Source organism: Numida meleagris, chromosome 2 (genome assembly GCF_002078875.1).
Source record: "Numida meleagris isolate 19003 breed g44 Domestic line chromosome 2, NumMel1.0, whole genome shotgun sequence".
Classification (NCBI taxonomy): domain Eukaryota; kingdom Metazoa; phylum Chordata; class Aves; order Galliformes; family Numididae; genus Numida; species Numida meleagris.
This window is the reverse complement of record NC_034410.1, coordinates 86606032-86619290: the sequence shown is the minus strand read 5'-3', so window position 1 is coordinate 86619290 and position 13259 is coordinate 86606032. Positions and strand designations below refer to the sequence as shown.

Below are 13259 nucleotides of genomic sequence, written 5' to 3'. Positions count from 1 at the left end.
TTTGAAACATCACAGGTAAGTTGATTTTAACTTTGAGACACGTGTTTAATTCATTTAAATGAATGGTCAAATCCACCAAAAATGCTAACTCTGTGAGCCATTTTTCATCTTCAAGTTCAGGCACAAATTTTCCTTTTGAGTCCATTAATGACTTGATTTCATTTTGCAAATCATAAAATCTGTTTAGTATTTTACCCCACCTTAGACACTTCAGAAAAGTAAATGATGTCCCCATAATCAGCATCCATACTTCTAAGGAATTCCTGGAATTGGTGATGATTCAGTCCCTTGGACTTTATGAAATTCACAGCTTTGATGGTGATTTGCACAACATTATCCATTTTTAACGCTTTTGTGCATAATTTTTTTTGATGTTACGATGCAGCAATACTTCATCAAATGTCAGTTGCTGGCAGAAATTGCATCATCTTCTATTAATTATATAAATCCCTCTTTTTTACCAGCTGTCGCCTGGGCATCACCAGTAGCTATACCAGATATGCTGACAAGGGTTAAAGAAAATTACTTTAACGTAATTTTTAATGCTTCATACAGATCAAGAGATTTAGTAGTGTCTTTTAATGGCACCAAAGACACTATTTCTTCAGTGTCATTATATTCATTATCAGTACCTCTAATAAAAATGGTAAGTTGAGACACATTTGTAGCATCAGTACTTTAATCTATTGTCAAAGCATGAAATTTGAAATTGGCAGCTTTACTATCCAAATTTCTTTTGATAGATTTTCCCATTTCTTCAATTCAGGATAGAGAAAAATGAGAGATGTTATCCAGAGCTTAGAAAAGGTTTTATTAGCTCTGCTGTAAATGTATGTTATTCATTTATTTTCATCAAATATCTGCCTAATAGAATGACAGATGCAGTAATAAGTGTTCTACAACTTCAGACTAAAGTCTTTTTTATTGCCACCTACTATATCTATTAAATCATCAACTGATGATTAGCTTGAGGGCTAATCTTGAAATGGCACGGTTAATCTCAGCTTTTGCTTTGGAAAGTTTGTGTTTCTTTCTGTATACAGTTTCCTAATGAGAAAGCATTATTTATGATCCTATGCTAACTTGCTGATGGCTTACTTTAGCAGCTCTCCATTTTGGTGGACATTTATTTCCTAACCAAGTTGGCTGTATCAAGAGCAAATAATCCCCCCAACCCAGTGTACCACCCTCAGTTGCTCATCTGAGCTGGATAATGCAGTGGAAGTCAGGAGAAAGTAAGAAAGTAAGAGATTCACCACATTTATATCCACTGGGGGAAGCTGTGATTCAAGGTTCATATAAGGTCTCTCACACAGCCAGATCCCAAGTTCTTGTGCTACACAAGAAATCCTGTAACAGGAAGAAAGTTCGGAAAAAGGAAAAGGAAACACAAGGCACTAAGCTATGACTGGTTCACATTCATAACCCATGGGGTCAGGTGTGGAAAAAACAGATCTGATAATAGCTGGGCAGGGCTATGAGCATATACATGTGTGTAAGCATATATATATGTATATGTATCTTCTTGACTGTATTTTCCTAGCTTACTGAAGTCCTCCAAAACACCCAATTATGGATAATGACCTCTTTTTATAGTGTTAGGTACTACACTGCACACTAGACCCTCTCCTCCCTCCTTTTATGAAATTAAATGTACTTTGAAAGCACAATCCTATATTAACAAGGAGCTACTTTATTAGAATTTCTGCCCTCCCTCAACTCTTTTACTGTCTTCTCTGCTTCAGCCATGGCAAAAAAAAAAAAAAAAAAAGAGAGAAAATTAGACTCCAGGTATAAATAATACTTGAGGGCTGATATGGAACTGTTAATGCAAAATTGATTGCAGTGATCATTACAGAAATGCTTGTTGGACCCACCTATTAAGCATAAGTTCTCTTGGCTAAAGTCCTAACTGATTCAGTCTGATTCTCTGCCACAGAACCAGGTATTTCTCAATTTGACAAGCCTAAGGAATGTTGTTTTTCCAGGTGAAATAAATTGTCTAGGCTATGAAACAAATACTTTCTTGCTGTTGCTATTCTGATGCTAATACCACCAATATTTCTGAGACGCTTGGACAACACAAAGGCTGCTGAAGTCTGGAAAGTGAAGGCAGACTGCTAAAATCAATCTTCAGAAATAATCTGCATCATCACACAAAATGAACTTTGTATCAATAAGCATTTCCAGTTCTGAAACACGAGTGAATCTGTTTGAATGGAGGATGACAGGGACAGGCACGAAAGCAATGCTTCCAATTGTTCAGTAGCTACTGTGATGGAATTTTATCATACCATACTGCAGTCTCCGGTTGACATAAAAGAAAATACAATATCATATTTAATTTTCTCTCTCCTCCACTGTAGTTCTTTTTCAGCTACATACAAATAATAGACAGCAATAAGGATGAAAAATAAATTATCAATTCCAAATCACAGACAACGGCAATAAACTCAAGCAACAGAATGCCCTACCAGAAGAGGGCACAAATGTCAAAGATGAAAGAGATTATAAAATTATAAGAATGCTTTAAAAAGCATTTTTTAGAATAATGCTGTATTGTCCATTAAAAATTTATGAACAATTATCTCCAAAAGACACTGCATTTTTACCACCACGTGGCTACCCCATGGAACACTTACAAACAGTATACTGAGAACAAATGTGGTATTTAATATATCTTTCCAAGTATAGTCAACTTTTTCCTAACAGATAGTGTTTTAGCAGTTCTAAGATTACTATGTAACCTTCCATAGTCTTTACAAAAAAAAAAAAAAATGTGAAGGGAAAAATGACTTGTTTTCCTACAATCTTCTAGATGAGTTTAATTCAATAAGCGCTAAATATGACTCTGTTTACTGAAAAACCCCCTGAAAGACAGCTCTAATTCTTCTGTAATGATCAAGCTTCCAAGTTGTAATATGCAAGTATTAAATGAAATAAATGTAGTGTTTTTTTGCCTTCATCCTTTAGGAAAACAATCTTGCTTTAAGATAATTATTCCAGCTTTGTGGAAAGTACTTTTTTCACACATACTTGATGGGCATCTTATTGGTAATATCCTATTTACTGCTGTATGATAGATAGATGGATAGACAGATAGATATCACAGATAAATTCTGTTTCTCATCAGTTCATCACTCTGCACTGATTCAAAGCATTAACATTTCAACAGAGACCTCTACAGATTCTCCAAGTCTGAAATACCGCCAGTGGATCTATCAGCTACACAAGGGGATATCTCTTATATCTAAAGTGGTTCAAAATATATTGTGAGTACCTCTTATCTTTCATTTTCTGACACTTCGGTTATCAGAATTTATTTGTATTATTTGACAAAAGGATAGAGACATATTTAGCCAGGAAACGGGTACATGGTGGTTTATAAATCATGCAGGTGGCAAGGCTGCATCCCATTTGCAAAACTGGTTTTAACTTGATTAAGAAAACTGGGGAAAAAATGACCAAAAATCCTTTAAGAGATCCTTGTTATAGTAACTCTCTCATTAATAAATGCGTGTTTTGGCAGGCAGAGAATTAGGAAATATTTAAACTTAGTTCCAGATCAAAAGAACTCCCATGTAGGACACTGGTAGTTGCAGTCAGACCATTCTAACCATAAACATATTCAGTCTGAAAAGGGCCAGCCTCGGTGGATCCGGCTGCAGAATTAGAACATTCATATTAATAATATTGTAGGAAAATCCCCTGCAGCTCTTTTGTTTATTTGTATAGCATTTCTCATCACAAAAGTCTTTTGTACTTGTACAGCAGTACCTAACTTACCTTTGAAAAAAGAGTAGCAGATAATAAGATTACTAAACACCAGATAATACTTGTTTTCTTCCTCTATATTCCAAATACACACATATGACTATAAGTTTGATAACCTTGGTGGAAAAATAAGATAAGGAATCATTTTTCTAAGGGAAAAAAAAGTCTGGAGAAAGAGCAGAACCTTCAGCAATGTTTAAGGAATAGCTATAATTTCCTTTCTAACCAAGATTTCTGACAGTAGAACAGAGTGAGCAACATCAATGTACTGAAATTTTGATATGTAAAAAGAGGATTACTCATGTCAAGTCTACGGGCAGCAGCATAAGCCATTTTCTAAATCCAGTTTCCAAGAAAAAAAATTTGATCAGAAAAATACAACAGAAAACTGAAAAAAGAAAAATCTCTAATCAGGAACTGGCACACACTTCACTCTCAGAAAGTCTTTTCAAAATTATTAACAAAACAAAAATAAACAACTAACCTCCACCACCACCAAATGCCACACAAATATTGGGTGAAGGGAATTATTATTTATGATGTCACAGTGTTTCTGATATCATGTGCACAGAGAGCATATGAAAGACGACTCTTCTTAATAAATTTTGCACTTTCAGATTCTTGTCTACACCTCCTTCACTTTTCCCTCTTAATCATTAAAACATATTGTCATGGTTTTATGATTTTCGGTCATTGGTACTCCACATCATAACATCATGTAGTGAATGTACCTGGTTCTCAGAAGAGAAGGACTACTACAGTCCCCACGGTACTTTGCTCCTCTGTTACCATTTTCCAGCCAGAGGGAAAAGATAAAAGCTCGCAGTATAAAAACTTGCAGATCACGAGACCTTGTCCCTTTTTCCGCCGTCTCTCGTCTTGGCAGCACCTTGCTCTCCAGCCATCTTATCGTCGGTAGTAGAGTAAGGCCTACCTTGATTTTGGGACATTCTCTCTCTGTGTATTGGATTTATCAGCTTAAATTGTAATTATATTGTATTATAGTGTGTTGTTTTGCATTCCGATATCTTATTTATATTGTATTATAGTGTGTTGTTTTGCATTCCGATATCTTATTTAGTAAATTAGTTTGTTTCTCCTCAGATTGTTGCCGCCATTCTTTGCTCTCAGGGCCATCTCCCTACCCTTTTCCCCTTTCCCCTTTTCCTGGGACGTGGGCCCATGGGTCCCCCGTCCCCTTTGTCACGGAATCAGGCCTAACGCCCGTAAACCGCTAACACATATTTTACTGCATCCAGTGTAGTAGGCGATAAGCGAGGCATTCGGGATGTGACGTGGCAGGACCTCCCCTGCTCTGTTAGTGGGCTTAAAGTTAACGAGGCTATATAAGACGCTGTAAAGTTACAATAAACGCCATTTTGCTGTTCACCATATTGGTGCCTATACGCAGTGATTGGCCCAGACCAGAGTTTTGGTCTCAGCGTGCAAGGGTAAATACGCAGGGTTGCCTTCACACGGCAACAATCCAGGGATAAGGTTTGCGAATACTGATCAGATTTAGTCACTCCTCTTATTCCTTCTTTCAGATACTCATCTTATATTTGGCGTAGATTACACTCAGTAATAAATGAATGGGCATTTCCTGTTTAGGAAATTTTACATTCAAATATTTTTCTGGAAAAATATAAAAATGTGATTTGTCACTCCCAGATCTAAAGATTGCATTCCCATGAATGTTTTAAAGTAGGTCATAAATGAAAGTAATGTATTAGACTGAAGAATTTAAAGGTTGAATATGTTTCTGGTAAGTTTCAATCTGTTCCTTTGACTTTGTGAGCACTGTAATTCAAAACTTTAATATCTGCTTTGAAATTATTCTTCTTCGCACTTTCTAGAAAACTTTATGCATTGTTTGTTCTAATTACATCCTAAAAAAGCCTATCTGCTATCAATTTTCTTGTTTACTTATCTTTTAGATTAAAAGTTTTTTAGAAAATATTAAAGGGACAAGAAGGATGATCCTTTACAGATTGGAAAATAGAAAAAGAACTTAATATTCTATACTTGTCGCTAAGTACTTGAAAAAAATGATACAAGTACATTTTACAATGGATTAGTTAATGAGTTCTCTGCTAACATAAAGCAAATGCCAGATTTGGTCTGTGCATTGTCACAGTGACTTGGTAGAACACTCTTAAAAATAAACTTTTTGCAAAGTAGTTCAGACAAATACTAAACACACTGAATAATGTTGCAGTAATTTCATTAAAAATTGAACACATAAAAGTACATCAACATGGTTGAATATGGTTGGTGAAACTTTGATTCATTCCCTCTCTAAAGGGATGCAGTTCACATTTGAGTTTTTGCTAAAATTTAAGAAAAAAGAGTCTTCTACATCTTAGAGGTGTTTACTTTTTTTTCCCTTGAGCTGGAGGGGCAGTGATTTAGCCAATGGAGAGCAATTAAGTAGTGTTAATGACATCTATCAGTTTTAACATAATGGGCTCTCTGGCCTAAATAGCAGGCAAAAGGAATAAGATGGGAAAAAGCAAAGCTATGTAGCCGAAATACAATTTCATCGACCTTGAGAGATACTGTGCTTGAATTAACTCAGGACATACATGTCTGAGTCCTCACAGAGTCTGGTTTACAGCTGTCACTGACTGATTTATCAAAGATCTGGTCTTGTTATAGATGCAAAATACTTTTACTGAAGCCTTCAGCTAAATAAAATGTAAGAAGAAAGCAAAATTTGTGTTGTACTTGAAACTAAATTCCAGTATTGCCTTGTCACATGATTGCTTGTTAATTACAAATCTTAAATTAGTTTCAGTTGCATTGTGATACAAAGCAGGTTTCCTCAGCAGTTAACAAGGACAGCAAAAAGTTGAGCCTGCACTCATTGTTGATGAGTACTTTGACATTTCCTCCTTGAAACAATCTGTGGCATGTATGACAACCTTAGTTCTGCTGCTTCAAAATGTTTTGAGGTTAACTGATTTCCAAGACAATTTAAATTAACTCAGGGACAGAATGTGACAAGCTACTGCACAGTGGCAGAAATGATGCCACATTTCTGCATGCTCTTGCCATAGAGATATTCCTACAAGCACTGCTTGCATTCACCACTGAATTACACCTTTCTTCAAAACTCTGATTTCCTTATCTAGCCATGTTGCAGGCCAATATGCTGCATAAAAAAAAGCGGGTGCCAGGAGCTTCTCTCATTTGCTACCATTACTGGACACTGTGAAGATCATCCTCCCTGAAATGGAGCCTGCTCAGCTCTCTTGATGAAGGAGAATGGCACTGCACACTTTTGAACATGTATATTCCTTTAAATTCTGACTGACATCTCATAGACATTTAAGCAGTTTTAGGGCTACATTCCTTAGTGCCTGTTTTACTCGGCTGAAAAACAGAAGCAGTGTCAAAGAAAACGTTACCATGAATTTGCAATGGTGTCACTGAAAACAGAGTTAGATTATTATTATATGTGACCAACTGTTCAGTCGTAGTCACCGTGCTTTGTACTTGACTGTGAAAAATTACAAATTTTGAATACATGTAAATGTATCCTGAAATATATTGGTGAACATTTTAGGATGTACAGCACTGGAGTTGGAGACATTAGTGTACTATAACCTATTTTTGAAAACAAATGTTGGGAAAAAGCTGGGGGAAATAGGTGTTTTCAGATTGCATCCCAGGTACATCTTCACTACAAAAACAGTAACTTAAAAAGAGCACTGCAGCTTAAAGAACTCACGGCTCCCTTCAGACCATTCTGAGTTGTTAATTCAGATCACACCAATGCTTAAAAACTTGATAACTGAGTAATTAAACAATGTCATCTCTTGGCACCAGAAGACAGGTAATGAGCAAAGCATCCACATTAATTGCAATGATAAAGTAGGAAGCTCTGAAAATAAAAGAAATACACACCCATCTTTCTTTTTCATGAGTATTTTAATTGCAATGCTTGCTTGAGCTACTGACTTAAAATCATGAGCTCCTTCCACCCCACAAATTGCTGTTTAGGACTTACCGTTACTCCAAAGAAGTTTGTTTCATTCATAGCATCCAGAAAAATTTTGCCAAGTTTGTGATTTGTATAATTAAAATCTTCAATTTTTTGGTGCTTGTTGGTGGCGTTGAGATACTTCATTGCCCGCTGCAGCGTCTTAGCAATCACCCATATTCCATCATAGGCGTAACCATGAAATTTGCTGGATTGTCCATCTCCACGCTTAGCATTGTATTCCCTTTCATATTGTTGTGGAGTCTGCAGAGGAGAAAAATTTCAGTTTTACTTCAATACTTAACATTTCACAGATTTGTGTCCACAGAGGACAAGAGAGAATGTCTTTTAAACTAAACGAGGGGACATTTATATAAAATGTTAAGAGGAAATTCTTTACTCAGAGGGCGGTGAGGCGCTGGCACAGGCTGCCGGGAGAAGCTGTGGATGCCCCATCCCTGGAGGAGTTCAAGGCCAGGTTGGATGGGACCCAGGGCAGCCTGAGCTGGTGGATGGCAAATCTGCCACCCTGGAACTCAGCGGTTTTTAAGGTCCCTTCCAATCCAAGCCATGCTATGATTCTATGAAACTTGAACCATAAAGTGCATGCTCTAGTTTAGATGAATGCATTACCAACATGGAAAAGACAACCAAAGCAAGAAGAAAGAAAGAAACAATAATTCCAATAATGTGTGCTGTCTGTGTTACAATATTGATGGTGAGGCCAAGAGGGGGATTTAGGAGACAAAGAGACTGAAAAGTAGTTGTTCTGCTTCTCTGTATGAAGGACAGCTTTGTTTATTTTGCTTTCATACAGAAGGCTTTAGTTCAACTAAAACTATCAGCATGGGATACATTCTGGTGAGGCATAATACTAGAATATAGAGTCTGTATCCCTGAAGATAAGTGCTCTGATTATGCTCTATACAATAATGCAAATCAAATGATCTTTACTTAAGTAACTACTTGCTTAATGTGCAATTATTTGAGTGGCAATTTGTCTATATTTTACAGGTTTACTATGCTCTTTACGATGTGCTCTGTTATGATGAGTTGCCTTTTTGTAAAGTTGCCTTTCCTGCTCACTCAGCAAAGCATGAAAAACAACGGATGAAAAAAAGATGAAAAATAGCAAAATCAGGCATGTTTATTCATTGACTAGAGTTTGCATGCATTTATTCTATGATAAAATGTTATGCGCTTTATGGAAATACTACATATTTATATGTTTAAAAGAATCCCCTCCAGTTCTGAGAGGCAGAAATCACTGATGACATCAGCCACTTGCGGGACAAGGGATAAACATAAATGTTTTCTATTCTGTACATAAATATATTAATTTGCCATAATGCAACATGTGACATTGAAGACAAATTTAAGCTTTATTGTGTACTTATCTGTAAGGTCCATACAGGGCAAAGACAACAGTATTTAGGCAAGGGACTTTAGAGCTCCTAAGGAAATTCTCCTTGTAGAGAATTTGAATTGATTTGTAAATATTTAAGCATTGTGAATCAGAGGAAGGAAGAGAATAAGCATGATGATTGCCAACTCTCTGCAGAAACACCTTGTAGTTTGGCCTTCTTCCTCTGTGCTTTACTGCGCCAAGATGCTTGAAGACCATAACAAATTAGTAGGACGAAAAATACTAACCCTTCCTGATATGGTCTTATTCATTTTTGAACTGAGAGGCTCAAAATCCACTCCAATATAACCTTCCATGGCTGCAAGAAGATTTTTGCTGAGACATTGCGAAGAATTAATCCAGGATTCCCACCAAAGGTTTTCATACCACCCTGGAATAATCCACTGATACTTGCTGCCATACATTTCTTCAACATAAGCCTATAATGAAAGAAAAAATAGAAAAGGTAATAGATATTTTAATAGACATATTAAACATTAAAAAATGTTTCTGTTCATGGTTTTTGTTTGTTTTTCCCTTTAATAATGAAATAATGCCCATACTGAAAGATACACAGGTATTGAGAATGGTTTAGAATAATTGCTTTCTAACAACAAAGGCTCCTTTCTTGAATATTTCTGACTTTCAAACTAAGTTCCTGAGGAGAGAGCTAAATAAAATCTGTTTTGTTCTCAACAGATCATTTACTCAAAAGCAGTATAGAATATTGAATCCTTAGACCAGGAGAGAGAAAGAGGAATGCTGGCAGAAGGCACCTTGTTTCCGTAAGAAATTTTACATAACACAGCTATTACATGTGTGGTAGGGCCATGTTTAAGCTAAATTTCACCAGCCTAATGAGCACATAAGCCAGGGTATTGTCAAACAAAAAAACTTGGAGTCGAGACAAGATCAAGTCTCAGTGTTGCAAATATGACTGATATGACTGAGATCAACTAGAGACCTCGAGGACATTAAGTAAGCACTTTCTTTTGAGGTGTGAGAATAAATGGTAAACTCATAAAACAAGCAACATTCAGTGACTTTTTTTTTCCAGGAAGACATTTCTTCAGGTGAAATATGTACTGCTTGAATACTGAATACCACCCACTGTACTTTGAGTTACTGAGATGATGGTTATCTCCTTTAAATACATAGCAGACACATCTATCAGGAAACAGAAACACTCAATAAGCATATTTTCTGATGTACCTAAAAGGAGATCTTTTCAAAATAGATATTCTATTGTGAGCACTGTACTAGGATAAAGTTAGAAAATTTTATCTCAGATGTTTCTCTCACAGATTTGTAACTAGATGTTTTTCTTTTGACATTTCAGTCAGACTCAGTTTCAAAATACAAGACATACTTATGAAATAAAAAAATCCAGTTTTTCAAAATACATGGTGTAACATTAAAGCTTGTAACTAGAAAATCTCTAACTTCTTACACAGTCTTTGCAGCAGGAGAAAAGGATGAGAATGAAAAGAGGAAATATTAGCCATTCTGAACACAATTGTTTTAAAGAGATCATCCCAAGAGCCTATCAGATATATAAATATGAATAGCAAAAATTCCAACATGGGAGAGCCTCTGAAATATATTAATGCCCAAATTAAAATTAGGCTTTAAATCTGTGGAAACTGTTGTATTTCTGACAAGTCAGTTTATACATTTATTGTGCACAAAGCAGTGCTGGTCACAGGAGCTTCCGTTCAGCCAAAATCAAATTTCATGCATTTGTACACAGTGCTGCTCAAAAGTGTTCCACTCTGAATCCCATTGTCTGCCATCTCGTATCATACTTATTCCACAATTCACATAAATTGCTTGTCTTTCTCATTAATTTCATCCCTCCAGAAATACATTTATTTTTCTCCTCCTGAGATACATTTTAATGTCCAAAAGAATTTCCATTTTAGAACAAGATGATTCAAAGTCTTTCAGTGATACATTGTCTTTTACATACCCGTTTTCAAATAGCTAAGGACACAAATTAACACAGAATGGCACTGTTGGAGGAGGGTAGTCTTCCACAGTTCCCTCTGCTCTACACAGATTATGGTATCAAGCCAAATATTGCAGGAAAATATTGGCTCTGAACTATCCTGAAATCAGAGCTGTTGGAATTACTCTGTTTGCATGAGCTCTTGAGCCTCTCTTCTGTATAATCTGTAAACGTCTTGGGATACTGAACAAAAATTAAAAGTTTCCAAACGGCCAAAAATTCCATCCTGGAAACTTGGGCTCATTCCCAAGAAGGCTGAAGTGAAACTTTCACATGCCTGCAAGAACTTGGTTAAATGTCTAGATATTGCTAACGAAGAAAGTGCTGGAAACTCTTCCTTTGAGACCTGATGGATTGGTAGTGTCAGAAGGGTGCGATGGTCTTGGGAAGCCAAACAGAGGAGGAATAAAATCAGCTACCACCAAAGCTGAGCACCATGGCCATGCAGTCACTTTATCAGTGACAACACAGTTAATGTACAGGCATTTCAGTATGTTGTTCCAGAAGACTTCTTGTTTACTTCAGAAAATACATATGTATATATATTGCCACCATTTCCTCCCTGTTGATTCTGCTGCATGGAGATGATTTTGATGCTTAAAAGTTGTATTTCCTTGACTTGAAATATGTAGACCTTTCTTGAGCTATTTGCATCCACACCGATCATCTCGTACAGGTTTAAGCTTCTAAGAGGAAGATCTGCGGGCATGCAAGAACAGCGCAAAGAACATTTACATGTGCTTTATACCACCTGAATATAAAGCAGCTATGGTGTCTTCTCCCGCACATGCTAGGTAAGCTGAAGATCCCTTAGTTGCAGTTAAGCATGTAGGAAAATGTCCTGGACGTATTTTTTTTCTCATTGTCAGAATGATTTTGGTATTTTAGAAAACTTTTCATTCTTGTTTGAATGCATTTAGAGATGCTTATTTAGAACAAAAATTATTCTGTAAATGCAAAGGGCTTGGTGAGGTGGAAGCTCTGGCTCAGCACTTTGCACACATACTTTGTCACCGTCAAAAGCACTCAATAACAAACAGAGCTGCTGTCCAGAAAGTAGCCAAAGACAAGGTGGGATGAATGATTAAACATTTTTGCTCTTACAATGGGCTTACATAAAGATTAACTGATTATTGAACCAAGTTTTAAAATTCATGTTTTAACTGAGCCTTATAGCAATTTGACAAAACAGCTTTTAATAATTTGACAAAATGAAATCTAAAATCTAGAAAGGGTAGTACACTTAAGATTTTGATTAATTATTAATGTACACTAAGTTCAAATAGTTTTATTCTATTTAGGACATAAGGAAATCAGAAGACAAATACACATTTGTCTTTTGTGTCTAGTGTTGTCTACTTGTCTAGTGTAGCTAGAAGGAGCTGGGAGGTGATCATCCCCCTTTACTCAGCTCTGGTGAGGCTGCAGCCTGAGTGCTGTGTTCAGTTTTGGGCCCCTCACTACAAGAAAGACATTGAGGCCCTGGAGAATGTCCAGAGAAGGGCAGCGAAGCTGGTGAGGGGTCTGGAGCACAGGCCTTATGAGGAGCAGCTGAGGGAGCTGGGATTGTTCAGTCTGGAGAAGAGGAGGCTTAAGGGAGACCTTATTGCACTCTACAACTGTCTGAAGGGAGGTTGGGATGAGGAGGGGGTTGCCTCTTCTCCCAGACAACAAATAGGACCCAAGGAAATGGCCACAAGTTGCGCCAGGGGAGATTTAGATTCTATGACTCCATGAAATAGGCACCATTCACTTCTTAAAGAGACCATTGTTATTAGCTAGTTTTAGCATAAACCAATTATTGGAATTACTTATAGGTTATGAAATGATTAATTTATTAATCAGGGTGTAAAGAATGCAAGGTTGGAGATGACACAATACGTTATTAATGCACGACAGAATTTTGGTTTTAACTGGGAAGTGGTTTTCAGTGTCTGCAGTGATACCAATTCATCTCTTTGATTGTTGCATACTACAGGCTGGCATTACTCAAAACAGGTTGAACATATTTGTAAAAAGCTAAAGGTTATCATTGCTGGTGCTGATTCTGCATTCATATGCAAATGAAAATCTGCTTCAGTTATTTA

At 36.6% G+C, this 13259-nt stretch overlaps 1 protein-coding gene across 1 annotated transcript in view; it reads right to left on the bottom strand.

Moving 5' to 3' along the window:
- GABBR2 (gamma-aminobutyric acid type B receptor subunit 2) overlaps positions 1-13259 on the bottom strand; it is a 465848-nt gene that overhangs the window by 218377 nt on the left and 234212 nt on the right. The window contains exons 6-7 of the mRNA XM_021388070.1: positions 9413-9604; positions 7787-8023 (exon numbers count right to left, since the gene is read on the bottom strand). Coding sequence (XP_021243745.1) covers positions 7787-8023; positions 9413-9604 — 429 coding nt within the window. The remainder of the gene's footprint in view (positions 1-7786; positions 8024-9412; positions 9605-13259) is intronic.